General features: G+C 45.3%; 1 protein-coding gene across 1 annotated transcript in view; it reads left to right on the top strand.

Annotated features, from left to right (window-relative positions):
* The window catches only part of LOC122553809 (kunitz-type protease inhibitor 1-like), a 67673-nt gene extending 51777 nt beyond the window's left edge, over nucleotides 1-15896 (top strand). Inside the window, exons 5-10 of the mRNA XM_043698159.2 lie at nucleotides 362-397; nucleotides 2272-2397; nucleotides 4610-4660; nucleotides 5672-5842; nucleotides 10377-10436; nucleotides 11204-15896. Of these exons, the coding sequence (XP_043554094.1) occupies nucleotides 362-397; nucleotides 2272-2397; nucleotides 4610-4660; nucleotides 5672-5842; nucleotides 10377-10436; nucleotides 11204-11379 (620 nt within the window). The 3' untranslated portion in view covers nucleotides 11380-15896. The remainder of the gene's footprint in view (nucleotides 1-361; nucleotides 398-2271; nucleotides 2398-4609; nucleotides 4661-5671; nucleotides 5843-10376; nucleotides 10437-11203) is intronic.

Consider the following 15896-nt stretch of genomic DNA (forward strand, 5'->3'; position numbering starts at 1 on the left):
CCCCCAACCCCAGCTCATGCTCTGTCTCCCTTGCACCTGCTCTCCCTGATTATTGTGAAGTGTTTGTGTTGGGATAGATACATATTTGCTTTTGCCAATAATTTGGAAATCTCCCAAATCCATGCTATATATGCAATATGTAATTAGCTTGGTCTGTTTTATTTCATTTCTTCACTTGTAGGCATTCGATTTGTTTTCAAAAGCAAACCTGTAACTTTGTGCTCATTTGAGTGTAAGACCACCATGCTTAACAAAACACGACATATCAAACCAGGGTTTGGTCTGATATTGGGCTTCTCCAATAGTAACATCCACTGGGGTCCTTGTAAAGGTACTGACTGTTCATTGTTCTTTCTTCCAGCAAACAAAAAGTCTTCAGGCAGATCAGGCTTGCCACGTGAGTACCACTTCAGTGTATATATTATCCCTTCCTAATTGCTCACACTAAGAAAAGGACTTGTACTTTAGTAATTCTTTTCACTTGTTCAGGATGTCTCAAAATACTTCAAAGACAATCAAGTGTCAGCACTATAACGCAGGAAATTTGCAACAGCAATTTCCCAAAGCAGAATTGAGGCAAAAGACCAGCTAAACTGTTCCAAATATTGGTTGAGGGATAAATATGGTCCCGGAATGCGGGGAGAACTGTCCAGAGAACTTCTCTGAGACGTACCAGGTAGATTTTAATCCAAGATAGACCAAACCTCAGCTTAATGAAAGACCAGGCCTCAGTATTACACTGAGTGACAGTGAAGGCTTTTGTAACGCAATACTTCCAAAGTCGCAGATAACCCATTTAAAATGCTTCCTTTATTCCTTTCTGTGCCGAAGATGTTAACTAATCTCTCTCCTAGCAACCACCACTGCTAATAACAGAGCATAGTTTCATCAATTCAAATTCCAAGCAGTTGCCACCGAGTATTACCACTCTATCCTCTTCCTTTTATAATGCTCTTGAAGATGCCAATCAGTAGCCAATAGGCCATCCTGTGACTCCGCGTTCAAAACCATTGTGGTTGGGATCACTGCACATGGACGATGTGGAGCCAATTGATGGGGAATTGATGATTGCTCTCTTTGGGAGCACTGACCTCAGTTGGAGCTGATTCAAGTTATAAATGTAAAGTGGTGGAACTGTTTAGCAGGAGGTTGCTGTGCATTGCCATAATCCAGTAAACTACAAATCAGCATAGAATCAGGAGGCAAGGTTTCTGACTGACTATCTTTCTCGATGACCTAGAAGGCAATGATCACCCAAATGCGACGTCCCAAAGGTCCATTTAGTGAGAGATATGTGGGAAAAGAAATTCAGATGAAGTGTTAAGGTCTTAGGTTAAACCTGAATCTTTGGCTGGATGGTGGAAAACCATTCCTCATCAGAGGAGTCAGGTCAGAGTCAGGGGGTGGCATGGTGGCTCTGTGATTGGCCCTGCTGTCTCTGTGTCAGGAACCTCCGGTTTGATTCCACCCTTGGGCAACTGTCTATATGGAGTTTGCATGTTCTCCCAATGTCTGCGTGGGTTTCCTCCGGTTTCTCCCACAGTCCAAAGATATGCAGGTTAGGTGAGGTAGCCATGGGAAATGCAGGGCTACAGGGCTAGGGAAAGGGTGTGGGTCTGGGTGGGCTGCACTTCAAGGGTTGGTGTGGACTCAATCCGGCCTTAACATAGAATTCACCAACTTCCAAATGACAGGAAGCTTGGATGGAGCAGAAATGTACGAGAAAGCACGAGCCCGCCAGGCTGAATGGCCTGTCTTACTGCTGCCTCGTCTATCCTGTTTGCATTGAATAGTCGGCTGAGCTGAACTGCCAGCTAATAAGAGTGCGAGGATGCCTTGGCAATGAGCGCTCTGGCCGAAGTACATCTGCTCACCGAGGTGCAAAGGACCAGCTGAACGACTGAAAGAAATCTCCGGCTGATCCCTTGTCTCTGAAGTCTAAGCTTTTGATGGAAGACGGGCGAAACTCGGGCTTTTATGACCTGGCTAGGAGGTTCCCGAGAAGGTGCTGCAAAGTAAATTGCATGAGAACAAAATGGTATAAATTCAAGCCGGTAAATTTAGGCCTAAAAGCACATTGCGATTAAATCAGGGTAGTTCAGTCAAGGCCGAGAGGGGAGAAAAAGCAAGGCTGGCTTTTTCGGTTGGATGTGAAGCATTTAACCAGGCACAGTGTGTAAACCCTCAGTGCTCAAAGATTGGGGAGTGTTTGAACTTTTGACTCTCACCTCTGCATGGCCCCCTCTCACTTGTCCTTTCACTCCTCTGCAGAATGCATAGGGAACTGCGGTGAGGGCCAGTTCAAATGTGATGATAACTGCTGCATTGACAGTAACCTAGAGTGTGATGAAACTCCACATTGCAAAGATAAATCGGATGAGGCCAGTTGCAAACACAGTGAGTACACCCTTCAGATATGAGTCAATCCTCTATCAGGTGATCCTGCTCCGGTCCAGATCAGGTTCGAGAATCCACATCATCGACAGAGGGCTGCTCAGCCCATCACATCAGCAATTTGGCCCTTTTTCACTTGCTATTTTTCCTGCTTTTTCTCCATATCCAAGAACCTTTCAGCGTCGGAGGAGCCTGTGATTGCTTTTTGAGAGGGCTGCCCACTTATTCCCAACTCCCTGCAACACTCACTCCTTTGAATCTTTATCCACTGACATTCTGAAAAATGGTCAGTGGATTCTGCTTCCGCACCCCTGTGTGTGTGTGTGTGTGTGTGTCTGTCTGTCTGTCTCTAACTAAATGACTTGAATCCTTTGTGTAAAAAGGAAAGTTAAGCCGTTTGCAGAGGTAAGAGGTGAAAACATTTTCAAGCTAGTTGGGGAGGCTGAAGGGAAAAGCATTACGGCCGAAAGAAAAGTCTTCCAGCCCCACAACAGACGAGAGAGCAGTCAGCACCATGATGCAAATGGCTGTTCAAAATGGGGACGAATACCAAAGTTGAACAGTAGTTATAAGGCAGGAGTTAAGCCATACGTTTTCAAGCATAAGCATATCTTTACGAATGAGTTGGCAGAGCTAAGTGGGCTAAATAGACTCAAAAACACATTCCCAATGATTGAAGATGCTCACCTCCACATCCAAACAAATGCCAGGGAGGAGATTTAATTAATGACCATTGTTCTAGCATTAGTGGACGCTGGCAAGGGGACTAATAAATTGACAACAGGCTAAAGAAGGGTCTATATTCCAAAATGTTGTTAATAGGTACACAAGCAGCATCAGATCGAATAGTTTCACTTCTTGTCTTCACGAAAATTAATAGAATCAATTATCAGGAGTAAATTTGAGGAATTTCTCTACCATCAGCATCTGATTAACATGAGGCTGCATGGAATCCAACTGGGAAAATTGCTGCCTGAATCTCTCCCCACCTTTTTGAGAAAACTGGTGTTTTCTGATATACCCCTTTTTTTTTTAAATGTTGTTCCTGGATGGGAGTCAGGTGACTATCAGCCAAGCTCAGCAGTGCCACCAGGAGAGGTGGCCACCAATGGGTTTGCACCTGGCAACCTACAGACTGTGGCAAAGCCCTATGTCATAGCACCCCTCAACTTCATTCAAAGGTGTTTGAAAGCGATAGTCATCTGATTGAGGAGCTGAAAACATCAAGCCCCGTTATGGGAGTTATGACCGTGAGGGCTGGGTAGAATGGAATGAGTGCTTGTGGTTGGCATCATCATGGTTTTGAGTATTATTGGAACTCCAGGTGCCAGGAACAGCCATGTATGTTCGCTTGGCTAACACGTTGTCAACTGGCATATTGCAGGGTTTGTCCCATTACTGAGGAGTGACCACCAGATGGAGCCAGTACTGGTTTGCATCTGACAGCACTGACAATCCACCAAACACAGGCCGGTGTGCAAGGAATTAGTGCCTAAAAATGATGGCTAACCCTTAGGCTTCACAGGAACTCGACTGGCAGTGTTTCATCTCCCGTTCCTATTCTGACAGGTAACAGTTTGCCCACTGGGGCCAGAATGGTCAAATTGTGTTAAGCATAGGCAGGAAACAACTACAGATACACTTCCATTGTCTGGCACTACCTTGCAATTAGCAAGAGAACATCTAGATGATGCCTGTCCTTTTATTTTTTTTTTCCCTGTTTACATTATTTTATTAAACAAATTACAAAAACAGTTTACAACAAACAATTACATTTACAGCTGCATACAAGAGACAGCAATTTTACAAGGGAGAGGAGCAGCAAAGCCAAGCCCCAAACCCTACCATTCAAACAGTTTACAGGGACATGAGGACAAACCTCAAATCCCAGTTTGCCTGTCCTTTTATTCTCTCCTTCTCCTGTTTCCAATTGGATATTTCTGTTGATTCACCTTGGGGTTTGAGCCCAGAACCCTCCTGCCTTTTCCGTTGTGTCATTGTCCTTCAAAGTCCGAGTTGCACCCAGTCCAGGAAGTGAAGGCCCAGTGTCTGTATCTGTCTATTCTTTCTCAACCTGCTGCCTCAGTATATCTGAGCTCAGTCTTGCATTATCCTGAGGAACTTTTCTCTTCTGTCTTTTCATGTATAGCGCGGCAGGAAGAGGTTGACGTGAATTTATTGTAACCAATTCATCTTTTGACATTTTGTTTTGCAGTAAGGGAACGATTCAACAAACTGCTGGATATAAATATTCCCAAGGAGAAAGGTAAATGTTTCAATGGAAGATGTGCAGTACACATTAGATTCCCTGCACTGTTTAATTATCATGGCGAGTGTCATGATGATGGACAGGAAAGCCGGGGCAATCCCTGCCACTGGCATTTTCTGATAGATCCCTTTTAAAAGATGGTCATCTGATTCCCACCAGGAAACTGTCAGCCAAGCACCAGATCTGGCTGCTCAGCAGTGCCACCAGCAGAGGTGGTCACCAGTGGTACTGCGCCTGGAAGATCTGGCTTTCAAACATAAATCGGCCTGTGTTTACTGGGACCTCGCCAAGGAGAATGTGGGTTTTGGAGAGGTGAGGGCAGGCATGTTCTGCCAGATGAAGGAGCGCCTAAATAGTTGGCCATCATCCCTTACCATCGAGCCAATGGGGAGAGCATCAGTGTTTACATTCAGATGGAGAAGATCTTGCCATGCAGAAAGACGGCCTGAGTTGTTCACTTATAAAACCCAATGGGCCTTTGCAAGGGTACATCTTCCTCACCCTTCCCCAAATGGAAAGGTGACTGATGCTCTAAACCCCAGCTTCCCTCACTGGTTTAGAGGTCCCATTCCTTATGCCTACCTCCTCCCCAGAGAGCTGGTAAAACTTGGCCCATTGCTACTGACGGGATAGCCCACTGCAAACGCATGGACTCTCTGGGTCTGTTCCTCTATCCAATAATATCACTGCAGTTTCATCGAAATGTCATTATTGAACAGAGGAACTGTTGAACCATATCCAATTGGGATGTATTTGGGAGGGTGATCTCTAGGGGAAGTGAGAGAGAGAAAACATTTCTATGTGAGATGATGTGGGATACTCAACATAGAAACGGGCTGTTTGACACAAACACTCCATGCCGTACTTCTCTTCCACATCCTTGCCTGTGCACCCCTCCTCGTTTGTCGCTCTCTCTCTTGAACACACTGTCTCTGAGGTTCTCTGAACAATGAGTGGTTGTGGTGGCTGCGTTTTGGAGAATTAACTGGTGTTGTCTCTTGCTTCCAGCTCGCTGTGTGTACCCGCCCATCACTGGCCAATGCCGAGCTGACTTCAGCCGTTTTTACTACAATCCCTACACCGTGTCCTGCGAGCGCTTCACATACGGAGGCTGTGACGGTAACGAGAACCGCTTTGAAACAGAGAAGGCGTGCTTGAGTGCCTGCAAGGGGGTCACAGGTAGGACCACGGTATCTGCTGACTATCACGTGCAGCCTCCACCCCAATGCCCTCGGTGCCAATGTGACCTCTCCATTCCCTCCCATTGTACTGCATCCCAATGCAGCGAATACCTTCCCAGTGGATCAAACCACTTCCTTTTTCACTCCTATTGGACAAAGCCAGTTAAACTTGAAGCCTATTCTCTGACCTGTCATTTGTGAATGGTCAGGCACTGTGTACCCTCCACCCTCAGGGCCTGATGCTGGCCTGAGTGTGGACTTTGAGCCTCATTTCAATGCATTCAGGTGACTGTGGCATCTCTTGAACATGCTTGACTGTTTCAAACGACACATCCAAGACAGTTTGCCCCCTGACCCTTAGGAGGGAGTGAGCTGGGTGGAGTATTGCTTGCTTTGACTTGAAACAAATAGTGTTGCCTTTTCAGTGAGACCTACTGATGGCTACAACAACAACGTGCATGTATGTAGCACCCTGACTGGGACTAAAAGATGCTTTACAGCAGCGGTATCAAACAAAGATACTGAAACACACTGGGAAATGTTAGGACAAGAGATCAAAAACACTTGGGCAGAGAGGTAGGGTTTAAAGAACTGCTTGGAGAGGTGTTGTGTTATAGAGAGAATTTCAGAGCATAGAGATGCAACCAATGGTAATGGACATGAGGGGGACAGATTTTGCAAATACTCACTGAGATTACAAAGGGCTGAAGACATGGAGAGATTTGGAATTGAGGATAAGAATTAGCAATTTTTGAGAAGATTTTGTAACTCAGGTTGATAAGTAAGTCAGCTCGCTGAGCTGGAAGGTTTGTTTTTCAGACGTTTCGTCACCATACTAGGTAACATCAGTGAGAGTCTCTGGTGAAGGGCTGCTGGTATGTCCCGCCTCTCTATTTATAGGCCTTGGTTTCTGAAAGTGGGTGATGTCATTTCCGGTTCTTTTTTCAAAGGAAGGTAAATGGGGTCTAAGTCGATGTGTTCAGGCGGGACATACCACCAACTCTTCACCAGAGACTCTCACTGATGATGTTACCTAGTATGGTGACGAAACGTCTGAAAACAAACCTTCTAGCTTAGCGAGCTAACTTACATACTTAAGGACAAGAATTTTTAAAGTTACGGCACTTTTAACTTGGAGTTATCATACGATCAATGAGTACAGGGGCCAGGGAGGATGGGGACGGACTGAGTTAAGAATATGGGCACGCAAGTTTTATTTAAACTGGGCTGTCTCTTCATATGGGGTATAGAAGAATGAGAGGTGACTAGATCAAAGTGTATAAAATCCTGGATGGTCTTGAGGTGAACATGGAAAGGATATTTCCTCTTGAGTGAGTCCAAACTAGGGGGCACGGTTTTAAAATTAGAGAGTACCCTATCAGGATCTTTCTCTCCAAGGGTGTGAGAACATTGGAAGGAGTTGGAGGCCGGGTCATTTAAGTATTTTTAAGGTGGAGGTGAATAGATTCTTGCTACGCAATACAATCAAGGGAGATAGACAGGAATGTGGAATTGGTTTGGTTTTCCAATCAGCCCAATTAAATCACAGAGCAGGCTTGAGGGGCCAAATGTCCTGTTTTTATGCCTAGTTCCTATGTTCATAAACCTGAACAGGGTAGATCCAATGACTACTGCTCTGTAGGCAGCCCAGTCTCTCAGCCCTGCAAGTATTAAATCAAGGAATAGGTGATCGTTCAGTCGCACTGTTGTCTTCCAGGTGTCAGCTGTGGCTCATTGGGTAGCCGCCTTACCCCTGAATCAGAAAGTTGTGGGTTCGGCACCCATGCCAGAGACTTGAGTAAATAATTCAGGCTGAAAACTTCAGTGGGATGTAGCAGGAAATTGCAATAAACTCATTGCTGTTACTACATTCCAGTTGTGATTACATTTCAAAACTACCTGATTGGCTGGAGTGTACTTTGAGATAGTCAGTGATTGAGCAAGCTACCAAGTAACTACAGGTTTTGTTCTTTCCTAGTTCATCTGAGGCTCTTGAGATTGACAGGGTACTCATCAAGTCATAGAGATGTACGACACAGAAACAGACCCTTTGGTCCAACTTGTCTATGCAGCCCAGATATCCTAAATTCATCTAGTCCCATTTGCCAGCACTTGGCCCCAAACCCTCTAACCCCTACTTACTCATGTACTCATCCAAATGTCTTTTTCGATGTCGCAATTGTACTAGCCTCCACCACTTCCTCTCGCAGCTCATTCCATACACATACCACCCTCTGTGTGGCAAAGTTGCCCCATAGGTTCCTTTTTAAAACTTTCCCCTCTCACTCGAAACCTATGCCTTCTAGTTCTGGACTCCCCCACCCCAGGGAAAAGACTTGTTTAGATTAGATTAGATTACTTTTAGATTACTTACAGTCTGGAAACAAGCCCTTCAGCCCAACAAGTCCACACCGACCCGCTGAAGCGCAACCCACCCATTCCCCTATATTTACCCCTTTACCTAACACTACGGGCAATTTAGCATGGCCAATTCACCTAATCTGCACATCTTTGGACTGTGGGAGGAAACCGGAGCATCCGGAGGAAAACCACGCAGACACGGGGAGAATGTGCGAACTTCACACAGTCAGTCGCCTGAGTCGGGAATTGAACCCAGGTCTCTGGCACTGTGAGGCAGCAGTGATAACCACTGTGCCACCGTGCCGCCCCATATAGACCTTGTCTATTTACCCTATCCATGCCACTCATGATTTGATAAAACCTCTATAAGATTACCCCTCAGCCTCTGACACTCCAGGGAAAACAGCCCCAGCCTATTCAGCCTCTCCCGGTAGCTCAGACTTTCCAAACCCTGACAGCATAATTGTAAATCTTTTCTGAACCCTTTTCAAGTTTCACAACATCCTTCCTATAGGACGGAGACCAGAATTGCACGCAGTATTCCAACAGTGGCCTAACCAATGTCTTGAACAGCCGCAGCATGACCTCCCAATTCCTAGACTCAATGCTCTGACCAATAAAGGAAAGCATATCAAACACCAGCTTCACTATCCTATCTACCTGCGACTGCACTTTCGAGGAGCTATGAACCTGCACTCCAAGGTCTCTTTGTTCAGCAACACCCCCTAGGACCTTACCATAAAGTGTATAAGTCCTGCCCTGAATTGCCTTTCCAAAATGCAGTACTTCACATTTATCTAAATTAAACTCTAAATTTATCTAAATTTATCTAAATTTCCAACTCCTCAGCCCATTGGCCTATCTGGTCAAGATCCCATTGTAATCTGAGATAACCTTTGCTGTCCACTACACCTCCAATTTCGGTGTCATCTGCAAACTTACTAACTGTATCTCCTATGTTCACATCCAAAGCAATTATGTAAATGACAAAAAGCAGTGGTTCCTGCACCGATCCTTGTGGCACTCCACTGGTCACAGGCCTCCAGTCTGAAAAGCAACCCTCCACCACCACCCTCTGTCTTCTACCTTCGAGCCAGTTCTGTATCCAAATGGCTGGTTCTCCCTGCTTTCCGTGAGATTGGTTCACAAAGGTTTAATCTCCAATGAGGAACTTTTCAAACACCTTACTGAAGTCCATATAGATCATGTCCCATTGCTTTGCCCTCATCAATCCTCTTTGTTACTTCAGAAGACTCAATGAAGTTTGTGAGACATGATTTCCCATGCACACAGCCGTGTTGACTATTTCTAATCAGTCCTTGCCTTTCCAAATGCATATAAAGCCTGTCCCTCAGGATTCCCTCCAGCAATGCCCACCACCGATGTCAGGCTTACAGGTCTATAGTTTGCTGGCTTTTCCTTTACTACCTTTCTTGAATAGTAGCACCACGTAAGCCAACCTGGACAGAGTTTGACATGGGAACAGGAATAAGGCCATTGAATTTGTAACAGACCGGAGCAGCTGATTGGCATTCCCCTGTCCAAAAATCACAATTACTATGTGTAATCGTGTAGGCGTAATCCAGGGAACAGGAATTCAAATAAAGCCATGGCAACTTGAGAATTTGACTTTATTTTAAAAGTATCTGGAAATAGTGTTGAATTGTCATCAAAATCCAGTAACTTCATTAAATGGCTTTTTTGGAAAAAAGAATGTTCTGTCTTTGCCTGCCCATGATTCCAGACCAACATGGTCGACTGCCCGCTGAAATAGCCAAGCTGAATGGGCAAGCCACAATCAAACTCGCTACCGGTGGCCCTTCGATGAAGGACAGACTTTCTCTGGGAAACAAAGATCAATTGTAGACACCTTTTGCTGACAGTACTGGAAGCTAAAACAAACAAGACCCCAGCCTTACGAAGGAAAGGAAATCAACCTGGAGGTTTCTGTGGCTCCCCATGGCCTGGTGACCCTGCATTGCCTGTGTCTGTGTGCAGAGTACAGGGTCTTTCCGGGTGGCCCATTGCAATTCCCACTGCCCTGGCTGTTCGGACCATCCCACCCTGTCCCTGTTTGTGTGATCCATTTTGAGCAGGTTTCACGCTGTCTGTTTCCTGCTGGAATGATGTTCTGACCCCATGTCATCCTTGCTGTTTTTATTTAATTATAGGAAAGGATGTGTTTTCCCGAGGCTTCTTTGAAAGGCAGAAAGAAGAAAAGCATTCAAATGGTGAGTTTTTTTCCCTTGCTGAGGGGGTAGTAAGGAGGCTAAAAGGTGGCTTTCACAGTGAAGTTAATGGTGGAGGAAAATGGATTGGATGTAGGAAGCATATGGAGGGTAGGGAGGACTTAGGGAAGGAGTGATGTTGAGCAGGATGAAGGGTTGGCAGGGAGTGACAATGGAGAGAGATGAAGGATGGAGAGGGATTAGGAAGAGAGTGACTATGTGAAGGGTTAGGAAGGGTGTGATAGTGGGGAGGGATTAAGAGTCTTGGAATTCCTGGAGTGCAGAAAGAGGCCATTGGGCCGATTGAGTCTCAGAAAAGCATCGCATCCATTCCTGTCGTCCTGCATGGGGATTTTTACCATGGCTAACCCAGCAGACATGGGGAGAACGTGCAAACTCCAAGGCCAGAATCGAACCAGGTCCCTGGTGTTTTGAGGTGGCAGAGCTAACCACTGAGCCACCATGCCAAGTGGGATAGATTAGGAAGGGAGTGACAGTGGAGAGGGATGAAGTGTGGAGAGGTATTAGGGAGGTGGTGACAGTAGAGAGGCATTAGGAATTGTTAGGGTGTTATATAACGAATCTCTTCCTTTTCCCCTCCCCCCCTCCCCCCTCCCCCCTCCCCCCTCCCCCCTCCCCCCTCCCCCCTCCCCCCTCCCCCCTCCCCCCTCCCCCCTCCCCCCTCCCCCCTCCCCCCTCCCCCCTCCCCCCTCCCCCCTCCTCCCTCCTCCCCCCCCTCTCTCCTTCCTGAACCATCTCTGTCTCTGAAGCTGGCATTGCCATTGCCGTGGTCCTAGCCATCTGTATTGCTGTGGTACTAGCCCTCGTGGTCTACTACCTGCTGAAGATGAAGAAGCAGAACCGCCGGCAAACCAGTCTGCCCAGTTCCACCGATTCCACGGATGAAGCAAAGAAACTGGTGGCATTGAATTCGAAACCAGTCTGAGGCGGGCAGTGGCGATAATCCTCCCTTTAAGACTGTGGGTTGTTGGGGGTGGGGAGGGAGGGAGGGAAGGAAGCATCAGGGCATGAGCTGACACATTCCTCTTTATAGATTATAAAAACAATATTTCCTTTGAGCACCTGGATTCCTTATGGATGAGGTTGCACTGACAGACATTTTGTTTAGTCTGTACAGGTACTGGTCTGGTCGCCCAATTGTCAAAACTAGATTTGGCCCTGCTTGAGTAAACAACTTTTTCATTCCTCTGTGGGAGTTCCTGCTCACACTGTCCTCCGTTTCTTGCTGCACTGAGAGTCAACAGTACCTGCCCCATGGTGAGCACGCAATTGGCCGTTTCCTCTGAATGGCTAGGAATCGGGGGCGTTGAACTAAGCAAGTCAGCTTTCAGGGCTGCTAGATACAATCTGGGAGATGGGGAATATTGGGAATTAAAGGTGATAACAACATCCCGACCTGGGAGTGATCTTGACTTTCGACTTTTGAGTGCCTCCAACGTTCAGCCTCGGTGCACTGAGTCTTCTCATCGCGTGATGAGCTGGACCCCACAGTAAAAATGGGACAGAGCTTGTTTCTGACTATCACCCCCCCCCCCCCCCCCCCCCCATTGCCCCATTCACAACTGCTGAATATCTGCCAAATGATTCATGCACTGGTTAGTGTTATTTCGCTGCTGGTAAACTGGGCTCTATCGGAGTGTGAAAATCGAACCACAGCAAAAGAAGTAAGTTGTATTTTTGTCAGTCCTGCCTTTTGCTTTTCCAGTTTGTATCCCTCCCCCCACCACCACTTCCACATATATTTTTCTTTATCTTTCTCACTCTTCCTGTTTGCTTTTGATTCCACTTTCTTTCTCTCTTACAACCGTCCCCCCTCACCCACCCTCCAAACACCAACAACACACCATTCCCAACACTTCCTGTCCCAAGGAAGATATCTCTTGCTTCCTTAAATCTAAAGACTTCATGGCTATTGCAAAAAGCATAGACTTCCTGGATCTTGGGGGTCTTCTCTATCTGACAACCCCCAGCCTGTAACTGTTGCTACAAAGTCTTTGTGACTCCATTATGTTCCTTCCACCTTGTCTCTTCAAAATGTTTCTCCTTGCTCTCAGTCAGAAACATTGCTCAGTAAAGTGTGTGTGTGTGGGGGGGGGTTCCTGGCTCTCCAATCTGGATCCCAGGCGGAAGCAGCTCGAAGATCTGCGAGCCAACCCTGGGATTGGATGGATGTGTCTGATTGCATGTACATCTGCTTCCCGTTTTCTGGTTTGGGGGACACTGTGAACAGAAAGGGAGGAGACACTCATGAGATCAATATGATGGCTTCCTGTAGAAGAAAATTGGAATTCTACAAAGTAGAGAACAGATTAATAATCTCAATGAATAATTAAATATGTACAGATAGAGATATCCATTGTGTTGTTCCTGTTTATTGGCTAGTTGTTGGGACTTATGATAAATACACCCCTAACTTATTTTTGTCAGCCAAGCAAGTGTCTGGCATACAGGTGGAAACTCCTCACCATGTTGCACAGTTACTCATCTACATTATAGTCGTTGGCCATTGGAATGTGTCTTGCTCCCTTAAATTTAAAAACTTCATGGTTATTGCAGAAAGCCTAGAACTCCTCAAACAAGTGTGTGCAGGGTCTCTAGAAAGCTATCCAGCTCCAATGGCTCAATGGAAATCCTCGCTCTCTTCCCCCCCCCCACCATTATTCCTTGATAACCCTCTCTCCTCCTTGCCGAAACTTGCCTGTTAATCCGTTAATAATCTGACAACGGAAGGGAAGTGGTTCCTCTCGCAGTCATCACTCGAAAACATTGGGTTACTACTGGTGATCTAGGCCATGTAATGGTACATGCAATCATACGCATTCCCCAATCTCATCGTGAGCAGCTTGTGTGAAAGTTGAGTTGTTCTGGTTGAGGTTTTTGTTCCTCTCCCCCATTGCTTATAAATCGGGAATTGATCCTCTGCTCATGGAGAGGCACACAGGGTCAAACTGTAGTGCCCATCCTTAGTCTCAGTTAGAATCATAGGCCCAACATCATCGCGTTTGCAGTCAGTCAATGAATGCATTTCTAATAACAAGTTCACTCCCTCAGACTGAAGCGTCAAAGTCAATTTACCGTGTTGGAGCACTCAAAGGGTTAATTCAGGCTACTGTAATTGTAATGCTCCCAGCGTTTTTTTTTAAATTAAGTTGTTTATTTACATTGAGCCACCTTAGAATTATTCCACAATATCCAATGCCATTCGAAGGAATACCAATCTGTGGCCCCGGAAACAGTATCGATAATTCCCTTCCATTCCAAATATATTGGATCCAGGGATGATGCTTAGCGGCTTCTGTCCCTGCTTTTCCTTTGAGAAGTCTGGTTTCTGGATATCTAGGAACCATTAAGATTAAGTCCAAGGGAAGTCTAGGTTGCTATCATGCTGCGCTCTTCTTTCCACTACATTTTTATTAGCCACAGTTTTAACTTCTGTTTCCTGCAGAATCTATCTTGTCCTCCTACTCCAAGTTACTGAAGTGACATGTTAAGGTGCTACCCTTTGCAGCATCCGTTGGTACGTTTGTTTGAGGGGGAATAGGCTGAGCCTGATCCTGTCTATTTGTGTATATGATTTTGTACATGGGGTGGGGTGTGTGTGTGTGTGTGTGTGTGTTTGTGTGTGCGTACGCAAGACATGAATCTGCGATTCAGATGTACTGGTGTCACAACTGCTAACTCAGCAGTACCCCGTTAACTCCACAAAGATTGGTGATCACACCTTTAATCCTTTCAGCTAAGCGTTGAGGCCATCAACTGCCTTTGGATTTGCAGCCAAATAATCCACACGACTAATTAACACTGAAACAGGGTCTGTGCACCATACCCTGAATCAACTGTTGCAGGAACTATTTTGTATCTGGTTTCCCTTTTTTCTTTCTCCACTCTCCTATACATAGGCCTACCCCCAATCTCCAAAAATTGTTGATAGCATCAAGCTGCCTTGCAAGCAGTCAGGACTCGGTGGAAGCTCTTTGAGTCAAAATGTTCTGGGTTCAAGTCCATTCCAGAGACTCAAACACATGACCCAGGCTGACTGTCCCAGTGCAGTATTGAGACAGCGAGTGCTGTCTGCCAGATGAGATCTTAAATTATATCTGCCCTCCTCAGTGGATGGCGAAGATCTCATCGACACCTCTTGAGGGAGAACAAGAGAGTTCTTCTCCTCTGTATGCTGGTCAGTAATTACTCCCCAACCATCATCATTGAAGCGTAGTTTATCTAAGCACGTCTCTTTGTGAAATCTTGCTATGTTTTTAAAAGAAATAAATTGCTGTGATGGATGTATTACACAGTGACTGGTTCAAAAACAATGATCTTTGCTTGTGGAAATCTCTGGAATAAGCATGATATAAATTCAGGACATATTTTTCTAAGCATTCCAGACACTTTGCAGAGAGAAAACGCATGCCTTGTATTGACTGTACCGCATGAAGTTAAGAGTCCTTTTGAAAAGTGTGCGGGTCTTGGTGGATTGTGGTTTAACAAAGCTATTGTCTTGACTAAGTAGCCGAGAGCAGGGGCTAAAAAGCAGAATGCACAGAACAAAGGCAATCATCTGAACTTAACTAGCCACAATTTTACAGTCAGAATGTCACCTATGAGTGAGAAGCAAGGTAGACCTCACAGGACAGAGTACATCTTACAGCATGCTGCATACTCTGCAAACAATCCGTTTGACCAGCATACTACATCAAACGGCCTACAGAGTCTATTGTTTCTAAGGAAAGGTCTCTAGCACTACAGAGAACTGCCCAAGCCCAAATTCTTGTAACTTCACCAGTTTCAAGCCAAGTGAAGGCTCCTAGCAAATGCAGTGAGTGGAGAATATACACAGAACAACTTTGATCATCTGAACGAGACAGGTGGGGAGTAGTTTGCTTGGACAACTGATTGTTCGGATAACGTTTTTACGGGACCTTGAGATCCTGTTTGGATAATCTGAAATTCAAATAATTGATGTTCGGATAACTGAGGTTGTACATGATACAAATTAGAGAGTTGAAATTGATCCCATTTAGTTGCAGAAGATGTCATTGATGAGGACTATTCCCTATCATCTCCGTTCTGCCTAGAACTTATGTCCTGTGTACAGAATATTGCATGTTGGGCGTACTTTGGCTTTAGCAATGTATATTATAAAGTGTCATTAAGCTTTCACTCACAAAAGGGAAAAATGAAACCTCTTCCCTTTTCACAGAAGCAATTTTGGCACAATATCAGTGCACATGCATATAGGCCTTTGTTTTTTAATGTGTTTTCTCTGGAAATCCTAATAATTTTGTCTGTCTTTAGGAAAGATGATTATGCTATATAATTTCTTTCTTGTAAGCGCCAAGTATTCTGTTTTGTTTAAATGCGATCTGTCTAGACTTGAATGTATTTTTTGCTTCCAGTTTCCATGTTTTATTTGTATATTAAAGTATGTATTTTTAGACCAAG

This window comes from Chiloscyllium plagiosum, unplaced genomic scaffold (genome assembly GCF_037043375.1).
Source record: "Chiloscyllium plagiosum isolate Xiang-an unplaced genomic scaffold, Cpla_swu_hap1 HiC_scaffold_8, whole genome shotgun sequence".
Lineage (NCBI taxonomy): Eukaryota > Metazoa > Chordata > Chondrichthyes > Orectolobiformes > Hemiscylliidae > Chiloscyllium > Chiloscyllium plagiosum.